The sequence below is a fragment of the Clupea harengus genome, chromosome 4, assembly GCF_900700415.2.
Source record: "Clupea harengus chromosome 4, Ch_v2.0.2, whole genome shotgun sequence".
NCBI lineage: Eukaryota > Metazoa > Chordata > Actinopteri > Clupeiformes > Clupeidae > Clupea > Clupea harengus.
Window position 1 is genome coordinate 14,967,283 of NC_045155.1, and position 17,500 is coordinate 14,984,782.

General features: G+C 47.6%; 1 protein-coding gene across 3 annotated transcripts in view; it reads right to left on the reverse strand.

Moving 5' to 3' along the window:
• The window catches only part of samd11 (sterile alpha motif domain containing 11), a 63,438-nt gene that overhangs the window by 30,345 nt on the left and 15,593 nt on the right, over positions 1–17,500 (reverse strand). For all 3 annotated transcript variants that reach the window (XM_012826206.2, XM_012826205.2, XM_031566383.2), the window contains exon 4: positions 7,007–7,119. In XM_012826206.2, coding sequence (XP_012681660.2) covers positions 7,007–7,119 — 113 coding nt within the window. The remainder of the gene's footprint in view (positions 1–7,006; positions 7,120–17,500) is intronic.

Sequence of the window (17,500 nt, forward strand, 5' to 3'; positions counted from 1 at the left end):
CCCCCAGCCCCCTGCATCCCAGTGCTCCTCTCCACCACAAACGCTCTGTTCATCCCTCCCCTCCGATAAGAAAGGAGTGGAGACGGCGGAGAGCAAGCCCGTGCTTGAAAGGGCTTTCGGGAGTGGCGGAGCAGGGTCTCCGAGCCTCTTTGAGGAGCGCGGCACTGGAGTGAGGTTCACTAACGATCCCGTTTGATGTGCTCTCCGGGGGGGGGGGGGGATGAGGGGGTGCGGGGGTGCGGGATCAGGGGGAGAAGCAGATGGGTGGGAGTGGGTGTGAGAGGGGCGGTTGGGTGAAGTGTTCTCCCGGTCTGGGCCTCTCTAATGGGCCTGGATCACCTCACGTTTCTTCCCCAAGGGAGGGAGAGAGGGGGTGGGGGGGAAGAGATAGAGGGGTCTGATCACTCACGCTTTCTCTCCATCTTCCATTTCTGCTCTTTTTTTTTTTTTTTAAACCCCTAACATCCCCATCACTTTGACCTCAACTAAACTCTTTCGAATTAAGATTTGAACTCTGCTCAGTGTTCGATCATCCATCTTTGGCACTGGAGGCACCAGTGGACGCACTCCCTCATACATCTGTGGACACTAGGTGCCTCTGTGGAAGCAGCTGTGCAGATGCGTGGGTGGTTGGGGGAAGGGTCAGGTAGCTGTCTCCCCCTCCCTCCTCCTGACCCTCTGGCTCCTGACCCTCTGGCTGTGCCTTACCCAGAGGGGCCTGGAGCACAGGGCGGTTCGGATCTATCTCCAGCACCCACACACACACACACACACACACACACACACACACACACACACACACACACACACACACACACACACACACACACACACACACATACACTCACACACACACCCACTGTTAGTGTTTGCACTCTGAGGCCACATCCTTATCGCCATCTTCTTGTGGGGGCCCATGCTATCAACTACGGCTACGCCTACGCCAAGCTGCAAGCTTTTGTTTGCTCACGGGTGTGCTATCAGCTTCTCCAACACATACACACACACACACACACACACACACACACACACACAAACAATACATTCGTACACATGCAAATATGCCCGTTCACCGAAACACTTTTTAAACTTGTACTCTGCTAACGCTGTTAACCTCCTTTTATTTCTAACATCATTCATATTTATATATTTCAGAGTCAATGTAACCGCACGGCTAAATATGGAGCGGGAGGAAATTAGAGGGGATAAGAGAAGAAGAGTGGAGATGAAGGCTTCAGATATCAGGCGGTGTGCTCTGTTAGCTTCGCTTTGGAGGGAGGGGAAGTAATGCATCAGACAAAAGGGAAAGTCCAGGGCTGGCTCTGAAGGGAAGCCTATTATTCTATGCACATAATTCAAAAGGCCTGGGCTGAATGTCTTATTCCATACAACCTCTTCCTCCTCACAGGCAGGCAGGCTGCCTTGAACACCTACAGCTAGCCAAATCTATTGACTCGCACAAACGCAAGCAGTGGACATGGCTGACAGGCCTAAACTGAGCATTAATCAACATGATGTATGTAGACAGAGGGACGGGACACTGGCATCATAAACTTCTTTCTTATGGGATCCTACTAAATTTTCGCCTTTCAAACAGCTTTGACAGCAAGTTATAGTGGGCAGTTAATGGTACAACAGGCAGCCCCCCCTCCCGCCCTTTCACTACCAGCAGTGAAGTCAAACGCTCTGATTCGTAACATAATTCAGAAGTCAGAAATGACTGAATGGCATACATACATCTCTTCTGATTAACTGACAACCTGTTTCTGAACAAAAGTATATTTTCTGATTGAAAATCAACTATGTTGCTGTTTATGGCCCACTATTAGGGTGCCTTTAAGATGACTATGCCTTTGCTTCCTGAAAAGGTATAAGGGCCAAGAAAGCTAGATTGTGTTGGTTGTGTTTGAATTAGCATTTAGAATTATTATTGAGGTAGAGCTCTACCACAATGGGAATTAGTTTCCTGTTTCCTGGCCTGATTATAATCTGATTAGCCTCTATCTTGCTGACACTAGCTTTGTAGCTCAGAGCAGCAGCTAGTGCACAGGTTTAAAATAGCTACTTATTCCCGCTAGCAGATTTGGATAAACAAAGCTGTTATGGCTAGTATCCATGTAGAGCAGCTTGATTTAAGCATTTATGAACATATTTTGAACCGTCCAGTGTTTTCTGAGGAAAAGGGATATTGTTTCCTCTTTCCTACATTCCTCATTTTCATATATTCCAAAATGTCACATGAGGTGATAGACATTCCAGACAAAAACAGTGCCTTACAATTGCACACCTCCCCTCTCTGAACTCTGAGTAAGTAAGCATTGAAATAAATAAACTAAATAAAAACAACTCTGAGCTCCTCTCAGGCTGTCTGCACCAGAACGAGCCTGGAGTTTGTGCAGAGGGTGCCTGCGGATCAGAGATTTAAAGGCGGAAAGCTTTTAATGCCAATTAAATGTTGCCTCTTAAAGCGCTGATGCGCCCGTTTAACACCAAACAGAGCCTGCCGGCCACCTCATCACCACGCCAACCTCCCCCACCCCCCAGAGCCTCCACCCACCTCCGTCGGCGCCTCCCCTGCTCCCCGCCGCCACTAATACCACTAAGTAAATAGATTAGGCGGCTCTTCTGCTGCGCTCTCCTCCTGCCTGCTCAAAGTCGTCCGTCTTTTCCACTTACAGGAGGCCAGAGAGACAAACAAAGAGAGTGGAGGAGCCCCTCGGACGGCCGGCTGGGCCGGGTTGCTGGCCTCTGGCCCGGGTTTAAACATGTTTAACTTCACCTCTCATCTGACAGGTAAAGGAGCAGCCAGGGCAGGAGGGGAAGGGGAGGGGGCAATCACTTAATGCAGGGGTTGGGAAGAGCCGTAGCGCGCGAGAGAGAGAGAGAGAGAGAGAGAGAGAGAGAGAGACAGAGAGTAAATATATGAGCAATACCAAAGGAGGGGGGGAGAGGGAGAGCAAATAGAAGGTGTGACGCGACAGAGAGACGGTAGGAGAGAGACGAAGAAAGAGATAGCTGGTGATGATTCCTTATCCTCTTCCTTTTCCATTTCTACCTCTTTCCTCCTCTTTTTTCCTTTTCCTCCTCTTTCTCCTCCTCTTCCTCCTCCCTCTTTTCCTGGCCTGACCAGTGACAGCTCAGACAGCCAGACTCTTTAATTCCCTTTTCTTATTCCCTTAATCTGTCATCTTTATCAGGCCGGGGGAAGTGGCAGGCGGCGGGCGGGCGGGAGCCGCGGCCCCCGATCAATCTGCACATTACAGCTGACAGAATGGTGCTAATAACTTATTGATCCCGTGTTTGCGGGCCTCTGCCGGGCTGAAAGGCTCCCATTGATTGGCTACGTGGGGGGGTTGGGGGGTGGAGGAGGGGAGAGGAGGAGGTGGGGGTGTGTGTGGGGGAGGGGGGTAGAGGTGCTTCCGCTTGCCCAGAGGATGCAGCGTGCCCCCCCCCCCCCGCAAAAAAAGAGGGGGAGGGGGAGGGAAAGAGAGAGAGAGAGAGAGAGAGAGAGAGAGAGAGAAAGCGAGCAAAAAAGGAAGATAAAGGGCAGATTTTTTCTTTAAAGAAAGAGAAAAAGACAGGGAGGGAATGGACAGACGAGGAAGTACAGTGAATGAGGAGTGGAAGGGGATGACTAAGAAGGAAGTCTAGAAAACTCCATACATAATGAATTGTTGCATTCAGCTGACTAAAGCCCTAGTACCTCTATTTCTCTCTCTCTCTCTGTCTTTCTAACACACACACACACGCACACACACACACACACACGCACACACACGCACAGACATACACACACACAAACACACACACACACACACACCCACACACACACACACACACACACAAAGCATCAGTGTCAACAGTTTGAAGCTGAGTTAGAATCTCAGTACAGAGGGACCACCGGCATCAAACAGAAAACCTTGTTAGTGAGGTGGACGAAAATTAGAGCACAGAGTCACACACACACACACACACACACACACACACACACACACACACACACACACACACACACACACACACACACACCACACACACACACACACACACACGTACACAAGCACATAAACACCCCACACACACACACAAACACGTAATTACAATTTTCCCCATGTGCCATAAGAAAACCAGGGGAGTCCAAAAGGAAAAGGGTGGGGAGGGAAAAAAAGCAGAAACACCTTATACGCCTATTAAGAGTCTCTGGTCTGACCGCAAAGCCACATTTTGGAGTCTGCACAGCGAGCCAGACGATCTACCCGGCGCCCTAGCCCCCCCCCTGCCTCTCCCTCTCCCCCCCCCCCCCTCTCTCTCTCTCTCTCTCTCTCTCTCTCTCACTTCCCGCCACCCCCCACCCGGCCGCCCGGGGCCAGTGTGGCCGGCCGTCGGGAGCAGGGGCGGCCTCCGTCCCGGGCTGTTGACGCCTGGGTCAGCCCTCCTGTCTGTCCCTCAGATTTAATTAACGGCGCTCTCCAGCCGAGCGGCCCCGCTTCCTCCTCCTCCTCCTCCTCCTCCTCTCTCCCCTGCCTGGCTGTCTGTCGCGACCGCCTTGCCTCTCCCCGCCTCGCCTCTCTCTCTCTCTCTCTCTCTCTCCGCTGTCTGCCCTGCCTGCCTCCCCAGATACCGCCAACGCTGCCGCCACTGCAACGCTCCCTCATTCCAACTCGCCTTTCGTAATGCTCTTTTTTTTTCCACTGCTTCACTCTCTTTCTCTTTTTTTCTCTCTCTCTCTCTCTCTCTCTCTTCCTAGCTCTCCCCTTTTTCCTCCTTGCTCTATTTCGTTCCCTGCTTGCTCGCTCTTGTCAACTGCTCGCGCACGGCCAAGGGTTTTAAAGGGTTTAAAGAAACTATACTTTGTAATAACCTAACACTCGATTCCTGTGATAAGTGGTAAACTCAACAAAACCAATCTCCCCATCAATCTCCAAACCGTGTTTGCATGGGCATATGGCAATTTGAGGATTTACCCTCAGAGATGTGATTTTGGATACCATTAGTCAAATAAAACATTTAAACCTGTTCACTTATAGGCACATCCACGAATGAAAACAGTTAGGTACGTTGACAGTGGCGACAGCGAAGTGGCACTACCGGGCCATGCCGACCCTGAGAAGTCCCTGGGACACTGCTGCACCTTGTTGTGTGTGGCGTGCCAAATGAGTCCTACTGTCTGTCACGTCCCCCAGTGACCCCTGACCTTCCCCGGGGACACAGGCTCTCTAATTTCACTGGCAGACAGAATTAGACACACTAGGTGATCGGATTGGACTTGTTTACAGACACAGGGCGAGCCGCTTAAACAGACTCCCAAATCTCAGGGTTAATGCTCAAACGGACAGATTTTACAGGGACCCGCAGAGGGAGGCAGAAGCCCCTCATCCCCTTTGTGTCTTGCTCAATCAAGATTAGAATTTAATTGAGATTTCTCAATTAAGATTATTGGAGATTAAACTAGTCTTTTTTTTTTTTCCTCCTCTCAACCCCACTGAATCCCGGAGATCTCCTGTCCGGTCCAAACATCCACACATATCAAGGTGATTTGCGCCTTAATGTAAACCATCTTATGGACTGTTAATGTAACAGGGTGATGAGAAACGGCAGGAGATGGCAGAGCAGGGTGTTGGTAAGTGCCAAAGCTGCACTGATGCCACTTTATGTGATCAGGATTTAGGCTGGACCTGCCCATATGGTGAAGCCAATAAATATTTAAGCTTGCCTTTATAAGTATCTTTTTACTTTGCTCAACTGAAACACATTTCTGTATATATATATATATATATATATATAAATTAGAAGTTACAGTAAAACAAACAAGGATTCAACTTTTTAAAAGTTGTTTTGGTCTGTTGCCACTAGTTGTCAGAGAATGTGTAACTTGTTTTCTCCAGACAGCCTCAAACTTACTCTCAGAAACGCCACAGTAAACAGACATTACTTCACACTGTAAATCAAAACACATCCATTCTGCTCAGGGACTGCTTTTGACAGGGTACTTTCTGCACCATATTTCTGCGCAATTGCAGACCACATAACTCAGGGCAGCAACACCATGTTCTCTAAAGAATACTCTCTTCACACCGCGTTCAGATCATTAGTGAAGTACACATACATAGAACACATATACATCTATACAGAACTACATAAAAATCGAATGAATCTTTCCAGAATGACAACAGAAGCAGAGACAGACGTAGACGGTCAAAGCATTTTTGCGGAAGCTTGGCAAATACAGCCCTTGAGGCAAAACACCTGCGAAAGCACTGGCCCCGAAACTATAGTCACTTACGTCAATGTGTCATGCGAAAAACCATAACAGGAGCCAAGCTCACATTCAAGAAACCACTAATTGCAAAGCATTTTCTAAAGAGATAGATGGTCATGAGGAGCCACCACACTGACAGAGAAACCAAGGAAAAGAAGCACAGCCTTTGATCAAGATGAATCTAGATATATAAAATCGGAACTCTGCCGTACATAAAACCTGAAGCTGAAGTGTGTAGCCATTAGATTAATGCCTACTGTAGGCCCTTTGTTTGACTGAAACTGGATTAATGGGAAATAAGGCTATTTGACCAGAGCGGTGATTTAACGCGGGGGTTTAGGGGGAGACCTGGCGCCTGATAAAGAAATCCCCTCGCGACAAAAAAAAAAGGACATTAAGCACTGGACACAAAGGGATGAGTAATGAGCTTAAGTTCCTCAATCAAGTAAATTACACCAAAATGAGAGATACGAAAAAACTAATGGAGTTTAATTATTTAACGAGCGCCCAAAAAGGGTATAGTTCCCCTGTGCAGGACGGGGGAAAAAAACAAGAGAGCGGCAGAAGGCTAGGAATTAGCCGAAACAATAAACGAGGGCTCAGCTGAAGAGAAAGAAAGAAAATAAACGACAAGAAAGAGAAGAAAAAACAGCAGCAGCAGCAGCTGGCAACCTGCCCCCCCACACCACCCCCACCACCCTACACCCATCCTCCCTGGTTGGGTTGGAGACTCCAGGCATGTCTTACCTGCCTGTCCGGGGCCAAGGTTGTTGATGTCGGCGCAGGGCTGGCCCTCGGGCATGCCGTGCTGTCGGGTGTTGTGCAGGTTGGAGATGATCGTTGAGAGGTCACTGTCACGACTGGAACAGCCGCAGGAGGAGCAGGTGAAGGAGGGCGAGGAGAGGAGAGGAGAGGAGAGGAGAGGAGAGGAAGAAAAGAATGAGAAAAAATGTACGGAGATAGAGGGACAGAGAGGGAAAGAAAGAGGAGAACTTTTTTTGTCAATTTCTTTTCACAAATACATCAGGTTTAACACAGATACAGTAAGAAATCTTCGCAATCACTATGCAAGTTCAACCACCATGAAGTCTACAGTGTGTAGAGAGATCACTTCACTGATTTACGAAAGTCAGAGAAATGGTAACACTAACCTTAAGCTCATAGCTTATTTTACAAAAATACTCAAACTTATGCAGTTTCAAAATGATTACATCATTACTTATCAACTACACTCGTATGCTATTGTTAACAGACCCTAAGCATTTCAGAATTGAAAATGAAAAGCATATCCTCCCCTCCAACTATTTAACTATTTATAGTTGTTATCTTACCACAGACAAATACATACAAATGCAAACTCACACATACACACAGACCAAATACACATAAAGATGACCGATTCATGTAAATACAAGCAATCGCAGTTACCTGTGGAGTGCTTGCTAGAATCATAGTCGTTGCGCATCTTTCCGACACAAGTAGAGTAGAGAGTGTATTTAACTCTCATTAAAGATGCACTGCTAGCGTGCCTATTGTCTTTTGGATTTAAAGCATGTAATAGGCAGTGACAGACTCCTGCATCAAGCAATTTTGTGTCTCATCCTGTCTCATCTTCCATCTTAAGATGCACTAATCAACACATTCAGGACTCATAAGAAGTTTATGAGCTTAAAACAAAGTGATTATCGTTTTTAACCGCCACTCCTAAAAATCAAGTGGGAGTAGAGAAACGCAGGAGACAAGCCGGGATAAGTATGATCTTCAGATACGCCAGCCTATCTTTAATGACAACTGATTGTTCTTGAGTACATTTGTGGTAGTCGCGCTAAACGCCATCGGCATGCTTGTGCACCGTTGCCCAGGATGGCCCCGTCTGTCTGAGCCGTTAACGTTGCATAAAACAGGATGTAAAGTTTTACTTTGATTCAGTATTTCACACTTTACCCCGTTGTTGTAGCCAAACATTTTGTGACAGATTCGGTGAACTCATAACGTAGCGAGCATTAGCAATAGAGAGAGCGGAGCTGAGCTGAGAGCCTGAGTCGGAGCGCTCTTGCTGGGGCCCGTAGCTGCGCTGGAACCCTGCCCAACCGGCCTGATCCTGGATCACAGAGATCGGCCACTCCTGCAACAACCCGCTCACCCGCTGCCCTTCAGCGTGCCGCATGCGGCCCTTTCCTCAGAGCCAGATTAGAACGGGATGTGCCTGTTCTGTGCCCTCCCTTTTGCCTCTTCCCTGCCTTACCTCGCAGACACACACACACACACACACACACACGTGCCTCTGCCCATCCCCTTCATCAACCGGCTCATTAGTTCCATGCGCGTGTATGGAGAGCGAACTGGGGAAGTGTGTCATGAGGGCATTTCATCGAAATCTGATTAGAGCTCTGATCTCCTTAAAGAGAATAATGATGTAAAATAAGCCATTGGCACGTTGGGAATATCTCGTGTGTGTAACGCTGTGCGGTCACCGTGCGCCCACAGGGGACAAGTGGCTAGTGGCCCGTAAGGGACGTCCGGGCAGTCATTTAGCGGAACTGTCGCCGGGAACGCCGGGCGACAGGCCGTCCCATTTCCCGATAGCGGCCGTTCTGGAGCGCCGGCCGAGCGTCTCTCCGCCGATTTGCGGTGGGCGAAATTCTAGTGTTTGCCTCACGCAGATTACAGGCTGCCTCTCGCTAATGGCAGCCTGTCAGGGTGGGAGACTGTGTGTTTTTTCTCCCTTCACAACCATACAGGGCACTCACAGAGGGGACTCATTTTCTCAGCCCAGAAGTGGTTCTCAGTCATTTGTCAATCAGAGAGGAGCCACAGTTCTGGAACACAGCTGTGCCTGGCTTCCCCACCACACCACACACACACTGAGCTGGTTAGCAATCCTAGCCTGTCTCACTGAGCGGTATGACTCGACAGCCTGAGACACCGACACAGCACATACTGCACACGGGCAGGGATATTTCATTATAATAATGTTTTCACAGAATGTCATTATGTTTACAATGGTGAGAGCCACATGGAATAATCCTACAGTAATCCCAGAGCAGCTTCAACTGTAGATTAGACATAGACTGATCAAATTGAGTTGTTACTACAAACAACTTTCATATCGACCTCAACAATTCACCAAATTTCAAAGCCTTGTCTGCACAAGCATAATTTTGTCTGACGCAAAAAAAAATGATTTGTTTTGGTACTAAATACCTCTGATGGACCATTTTTTTCTTTTAATGCTCACAGGCTCCAAGGCATCCAAGTCATTAAAATAATGACAGAGATGACATTATTTAATTACAGAAAAACAAATCCAACCTCTCCAATATGATCCAATATTGCTGACAGAACAGCGAAACATAATGAGACTAATACAAATGCATCACATAAATGATGTCTGCCATGAATGGATCGGCTTGAGCTTCCTTGAGCCAAACTTTACATCAAATTAACTTGATTACACATTTGAGGAGGAGACTGGTGCCGTCACTCATCAGATGACAGGCGAAAACAATTCGATAAAGAAAAAAAACTCCATAGCACTTGGCTTTACTCTTAAACATTTGGAAGGTTTCCCGTGATGGCTGACCATACCCAACACCCGCTTCACCCTCCAAGATCATTTCACTAAAACCACCCTCAGCATAAGCGTGTGCTTGGAGCATTTAAAACGAAGACACGTGGTGAAGGTGGCCATTTTGCCCTCAGTCACCCCTCTTCCAAGCCCTGAGTACTGTGCCAATCTGCCATAATAATGCCATTCTGGACTCCTCACCGCTTATTATCATCCCCAGTCCGAGTATCCAAGGTAAGCCCCGTTGAGCAAGGACGTTGTTAGCAGGGTAATTAGCACACTTTTTCCCCAGCTGTCCCAGTGGCTGCCGCTAATGAGGGCTCCCCGAGGCGCGGCCAAGGTCATAATCTGCGTCAGGGCATCCGCCGTAAGACCCAGCCGCCTGAGTCAGCGCAGCCTCTTATCACACAGCACACAGGAGACAATCGCCATAATCTCATCCCCCTCCTAAACTGGTCAATAACCCTGCTCTCATCCCCATCGACCACAGCGCTGTGGCCAGTGACCCAGATATGACCCACCCCAGCATCCCTGCCCCCAACCCCCCTATTTGGGTTGTCTGAGGGAGCTGGACTGGGAAGAACTGAAGGGTTATACAGACTTTCCAGTTTCTCGCCACTATCAGCAAAAGTGTTGTCAAGACTACCCTAAGAAGACCTTTGTGTCTATGGGGAGACTTTAGGATTAGGAAAGATTATGACCAACTCAGTTTAAATAGTATGTGAAGATCTGTTATGTAATGATATCAATAAAATACACTAGTTTCCAAAATCAGATAGTTCACATCAGTTGAGAGGAGACCTTGGCGATCGTGCCCATCACCCACCGAGGGTGCGAGGAGTGGGAAGCGCCAGGCGTGACCGCACCAGTGCTGCTGCCAGCCTGTCTGTCAACACCCAGAAGGAGAGAGGGCATTCTGCCCTTCTCAAACATTCATCCACTATATCCTCCATAACCCTCTTATGGCATGTCGGAGTACCAACAGCACGTATCATTTATTTTTTAACGGGGTGTTTGGTGTGGAGTGGATATAAAAAAAATATGGTTTGGAGTGTAAATTAGATGAAATCACAACCATCCCAAGGCCACAGATTTTTTTGCTGTGAAACCCGTAGTGCTTAAAATACCCCCAGAAAGACCACAGAGGGGGGAGAGGGAAGAGAAAAAAAAGACAAACTAAAGTTGTGTTTCTGATGCCAAAAACGATATGGCCCCTCACATTAACAGCTGTCGGCAGCCGCTACATTCACCACAAACACTGTATACTGTGAAAAGCACTCGCAGCTGCTCCTGGTCTGGTCTCTCGCGATACAGAGGGGGGTGTGAGGTGGGGGGATATACTTTCAGTGCAGTGCCTAGGCGTGCGAGATGCGTGCGAGACCCACCGGCAGCCCCCCCACACCTGCACACGGCTCTCCTGAGGTCTCCCACCTTGTGATGGGTCAAGACTGAAACTCTGCTCGTGAGGAGGAGGATGCGAGAGAAAAAACAACCCCCCCCCCCCTCCTCATACACACACATACCCCTCCAAACATGGCAGAGGGTTCACAGGGGCACTGTGTGGAGCTGAGGCAGGTGTCGTTGTGTGAGCGTGTGTGAGCGTGTGTGCAGAGGAGTCACGGGGTGCTGGGTGCCGGGTGCCGGTGTCACTGATACCGCCCACCAGAGTCTGATTTCGCCTGCGGTGACGACACCCCCCCCCCCTCTCTCTTGCGACATGGGCGACTGGAGAGACACGTTGGCACCGGACATGGAGGTCACAGGGAGAGCTGGCAGTCAGGCACAGTGACAGCGGAGAGGCGGGCACGGCCACTGAGGCGCCACTGATGACCTCGTGCCCACCAGGCAGAGAAGGGGGGTGGGGGGGGGGGGCAGCCTTCCAAGATATGCTGAGATGCCTGTGGGTGAAGGGACGCTGGCTAGCTCTCTATCTTCAGACACTGAGGGAGGACCGCAAAATAGTACTGAGAAGTGAGCGAAGCGCTAAGTATCGAGAAACGCAGCGATCATTTGTAGTCTTGGGGGGCGAAGGTACGCTAATTAAACGTCTATGCCTCAAATTCACTTTCCCAATTTTCAAAAGGATCCCGAGATGCTTATACATTTTTATTTAGGAATTCTGATACTTTTCTGAAAATACCCATTGGGCAAAATCATACAAATAAATATATTGAAAAACTAAAAAAATATGTTTTTTTTTTTGTTCGCCTACTTTTTCTTTCCATCTGGTTCCTAAACAAAAGCATGTGTTGTTATGCAGCTCATATTCACACGGAGAGGCAGCTTGCAACTGAGGCCTCGGCAAGCAAAGGGAGTAATAAATAAATACAGAAATAGATACATAAATAAATAAGAGCAGAGCCTGTTCTCCTGGGCTTTCCTGTTGTTCCTGCCTTATAAAAGCTGATGTGAGGTCGATATGCCTGCAAGAGCCGGGAAAAAAAAAACCACAAGGGCGAAAAAACACACACACACATACTCACACACACACACATACTCACACACACACATACAAAAAGTATTTTGTCATGTCGTATCTTCTCCAAGATTTTTTTGCTGGGTTCTGGTGGTTGTTGGGCTTGCGTGTTTGGATGCTCCCTGGGAGTCAGCATTGAGCCATCAGCAGTGGGCGAGCCCCCGTGAGTGGAAGTGGCACTAATCATATTAAATATTATATGGGGCTGATGGAAGAGGAGGGCCGACTGGTCCCCCTCACCATGCAGGGAGAACACGGCCACCCAACTGGAACCCAATCCATACCCTTCATCTACGGCAAATGTAATGGAAAAAAACGATCTCATTTCACCGGCATACATTAATACAGTATATACACACACACACTAAACTGTAGAATCTGTTATAGAATCTATGAAAATGTGGAATACTTCAACGCATGCGTTGGAAGCACAAGCTGAAAATGTTTCCGAGGGAAACGCGATCCGGCACTGTGTTAGAAAAGATCAAAGCCAGGAGGCGGATACATATTGAGAGCTACTGTTCTTCCCCCATACCCGTAGGCTACTCACTGAGCAGAGACCCTGCTTCCTCTTCCCCAACCCAGAGCCACTGGGGCCGGAGCCTTCATTATCTGGGCAGAGTATTGCGCTTCCCAGAGGCTGGGGCCAGACGAGTGGCCGCAGTGAGCCCCGTGGTTCGTAAGCGCCGTAAGATACATCGGTGTCTCTACAAACCAAGCACATGAATGTGAGGGTGAGGATGCATCGTTTCTGTTTTTTTTTTTTTCCCACTCTCTTATTTCCAGAGACGGCTCTAATGAATACTGCAGATCGCGCGGATCTGGGAACCTTAAGGCAGTACTGTGGATGCTCTGAAAAATTCATCGCTCCTTGGAAAAAAAAGACAGACTCACTTCAGGAAATCTTTTGCATCTTTCTAGCAATACGTATGCGAAGGAATAGTTAACGTTCCAGAGAGACTTTCTATTTCAGAGACCAAAAATGCACACTCAAACAAGGCCTATATCGGCATCTCTGCTGATTTTTTTAATATCCAGCCATTCTTATCTACAAAGGTAGACTGAGGATAATGACTATTCCGTTGGTGGCCATTCCAAACTGCAAGTAACTGTATGATGGAGAACACCCACAGAACATGTGTTTGATAGGATGGTAGTTGTTTTTAATTGGTTGATTCAAAATTGTTGTTCCTACAAGCCGTTTGCTGTTGCATCTGTCCATAAGTACAAGAGTGCACTAACAAAAAGTCTTTCTTAAAGTTTTAGGATTACGTTCAGGGTTAGCAGGACTTTAAAAGTCCTCTTAATCTACCAAGCCTCCATATCTCTTAGTCATAAGACTAACACAAAGACACAAACACAATCCTTAAGTATGCTTTTGCTTCAGCCCATAGAGCACCTATGGTTTCAAAGTCTTACCCGACGATAGGTGGTGAGGAGAAATGGCAAGAGTTGGGTCTGTGAGTTGGGTTGGTCTTTAGTCTTGGCCCAGCCGCCTATCACCTTTAGCTCCAGTCAGCACACCCACACTGCTACACTAGGGAACTGAGACGCCTCTCACCAGCAGGACGAACCTTTCTCGAGTGTGCTAAGTTTGAGAATGCCCTGGAGGGCTGGGTCTGCCCAAACAAGTTTGTCGCTTGTCTGCATTGACTTCCTCCCTGCCTGCTGTCCCTAGACGCCTAGGGGTGAGTGAGGCCAACCTCACTCCTCCCATGCCAGACAAGTAATCTACTTACACTCAAATAATCTGCAGGTAAAATAACTGCATTTTAAAAATAATTCTTAAAAAAATGGTTTTCACAGTTTTGGGTTGACACAAAGTTCTCCAGGACTCCGGAGGGCCAAAGGCGGCACTTTGTCATGACATGTGAGCCTAAAACTGCAACCAGTTTGGTGCTGGAGTTTTATTTCACATTTATTCAAAGGGATTTTCTATTCTTTTCAGCCACTGGGCACTAAGTCCCAGGGATGCCCTCTATCAGCAGGTATACCTGCTCACCTAATCCAAAATGGTCAGGACTTTTCCATCCAAGCCAAAGTCTCTTCAGTGACTGAGAGCTGTGGTCTGGGATGCCCCTGATAGAGATGCCTCACCTAAATTCCTTCAGGTAAACGTATAGCCGCTTGTAGGTGGAGTCAAGCTTGTGCGATTAAGTTGATTTTCAGAAATGACATCGCCTGTGCAGTTCTTCCGCTGGCATGTATCTCGCTTAGATGCTGATGAAAATTGAAGGTAAATACTGATATCTGAACAGAAATACTTTCCCTGGCCCGCATATTTGTGGAGCATTTTTTATCCCTGGTTATCTCTGTTGGTCTGTGATGAAACGGGGCTCTCCTCTATCCCTGTTCTGAGTTATGGGTGTCCGCTGTGTTGACGCGTCTGCACTCCTGTTCTAGATGTGCAATCCTTGGCGATAAAAGATGTGTTAATCATGAGGGGGAAAAAAATCGCTCCGCTCTGCGCTGACCAAGCCGCGTGGTTTCCATGAAGAGTGTGCTTATTCGCGGCGACCATTTGTACCACCCAATGCGTGGACTGCTCCAGTGGGCCCGGGGAGCAATAATCGCCTGCAAAGCCGATGGCCCTTAACGTTAATCTAGTTAAAAGATATAGGGGGTGTTCTTAAAGATGACAGGGTCCAAAGATCTGTCTCACAGCAGGGGCTGGATATCCTATTATGGTCGCGCAAGTCTGCAAATGTCTATCCAGTGACGTTCCAAACTCACATACGCCACTTCGAAGCTTATGGACAAACCCAAGACAAAGCCGACATAACCACTCTATTCGCAAGTGTGTGTGTCTGCTTTTTAACTCTGTGAAAAGTTATCTTACAATAACAACACTGCTGTGACAGGGCTTCCCTGTAGCGCAAACACAACCTGCCCTAAATAATGCAAAGGGACAACGTAACGATGGCGATAATCACTGCCAGCGCTCCAATCGGCCCCAATATGAATCTGTAAGGCGCAAATACACTCACATACAAAAACCTCTCCGCCATCCTTCACCATCCGTTGACCAAATCCAATTTGTTAAGACCCCTCTACAACTCACTTACCGGGGCTGCGTTCGATGGAAATTGAATTTCATAGATTGAACATCCCATTATCTCTTTCGGTCAGACCCGCATTTGAGCAAAGTAAAGGGTGGGGGGGGCAAGGAGTGCGGCCCACCCGCCCCCCCACCTCGGTGGAACGGAGACGGGCAGGCGGCTCCTCTGTGTCCGCCGCCTTTAAAAGGGTAAAAGCCCTCCATATTAGTCATAAGTGTTCTTTAAATTCATTATCATCTTTACGCGCGGGCGGCAGAAGTGTCGGTGGAAGGGGAGGGCAGGGAGGACCCCGCTAACAAGGTTAGCCAGACCTTTTTAATGCGCCATGGCTCAGGCATTGTCCACAGTGTCGCGCGGGTCGGAAACTGAGGATCTGCTAGTCTGGCCGGCGCACTGGTGTGCTGTGGTAATGTAACATTGTTGTGGTTTGACCACAGCTGCATCACAGGGAGAGGTGAGATTATTTTCAGACAATAAAGTATGGGAATTGATGCATGGGAATTAATTACCCAAAGAGGGAGTATGAACTAAATGTAATAATGTAACTAGCACTTTTAAAGCTTCGATAGCAATGAATATTTCTAGTATTCACACAACTCCAGATCTCTCTCTCTCTCTCTTATCGCCCTTCCATCTTGGCAGGAAAACCGATTTTGGGGAATTCTGAAAATGTCTGGGCCTTTTTCAAATTCATCTGATTCCATGAGAGAGACCCCTACCCCTATTAAAATGCAGAGAGTATGACATCAGAGGGAAATAGCTCAATCTTCATTTTCGGCTGGCTGGGTTTCTGTCATAATGGGATGACCTCAAGACGACCTCCCCGGATTTGGCGGCACATGTGTGTATGAGTGTGTGTGTGTGTATGTGTTTGTGTGTGTGTGTATGTGTATGTGTGTATGTGTGTGTGCAAGCTTGCATGCGTGTATGTGTATATATCTGCAATTACAGGCCGCCCATTCAGTGACATCCCCGCAGCTCTATGTAATGACCCAAATTTAATGCAACAGCTTAACACCAACGGCCACGACCCAAAGCCTCTTAGGGCCTTTCCGCTGCACCTACCACTAACAGCACTCATTTATCCCTCAGGGAGTAAACACACACACACACGCACACACACACACACACGCAGTCCTGAGTCTGTACATGTCCATAGTTCACTAAGACGGGGGGGGGGGGGGCACTTTTGTGAATCATGGCAGGCTGCCAGTGTGTGTGAGAGTGACACCTACCATGTAAACACCTGCAGCGCTACTGATTGTATGGAAGGAAACATGTGAACAGCAAGGACTGTTTTTTCTCACACTCATTTTTAGTGATATTGTGAGAACCTAAAAATAATGAAGCCACATTTTAGATGTGCTATTGATAATTGGTTTTGGACATTATAAATGTTCTAAATTCATATTTGTTTTCATTTCTCTGCTTTTATGATTCATAAAATCATAACCTAGAGAATAAATGGTCAATAAATGGTCAAAAAAAAAACCTGTGCCATTTTTTGACAATAAATTACTGAACTGGTAGATTGGTAATAAAATTAGTCACACTGCATTCTGACCGGGCTGAAATGAAATCATATCCATCAGTCGGGTTCACTGCCACATTCCACAGCCATATTGGTGCTCACCAATACTTTCAACCAAGCCACATAAATAATGACTGAGGCCATTTCCTTTTCCTCCACAGAGCTATGAGCAACCTGGGGCTTCCTGTAGCTCTGTCTAATACCCACCCAGCACTCTCACAGCACAACCACAGCTGGACCATTCTGAAAATCCAACCCTTCAAATGAGGCATCTGCAGAGGAAGGGACAGAAGCATCGCTTCACAGACACATGGCCCACATCAGCCCCTCACACGCAGAGGATGGAATCCACCTCCAATAACCAACTACAGATTATGTTCTGTTCCTAATGACAGATTAGCATTCTTTTATTAACGTATACTCATCATGGTTAAGTACCTAACCTTGTTTGAGGTGGGGTGGCTTGACAAACCTTCCCACTAGGCCTCACTAGCAACGTAGGCTAGGCATTTATTACCTGTAGAATGTTTTGATAAAAGACTATGGAAGTCATATTGTTTACAATAGTGATCATGTGTGAGGCTAACATATTCAGAGACCAATTCTG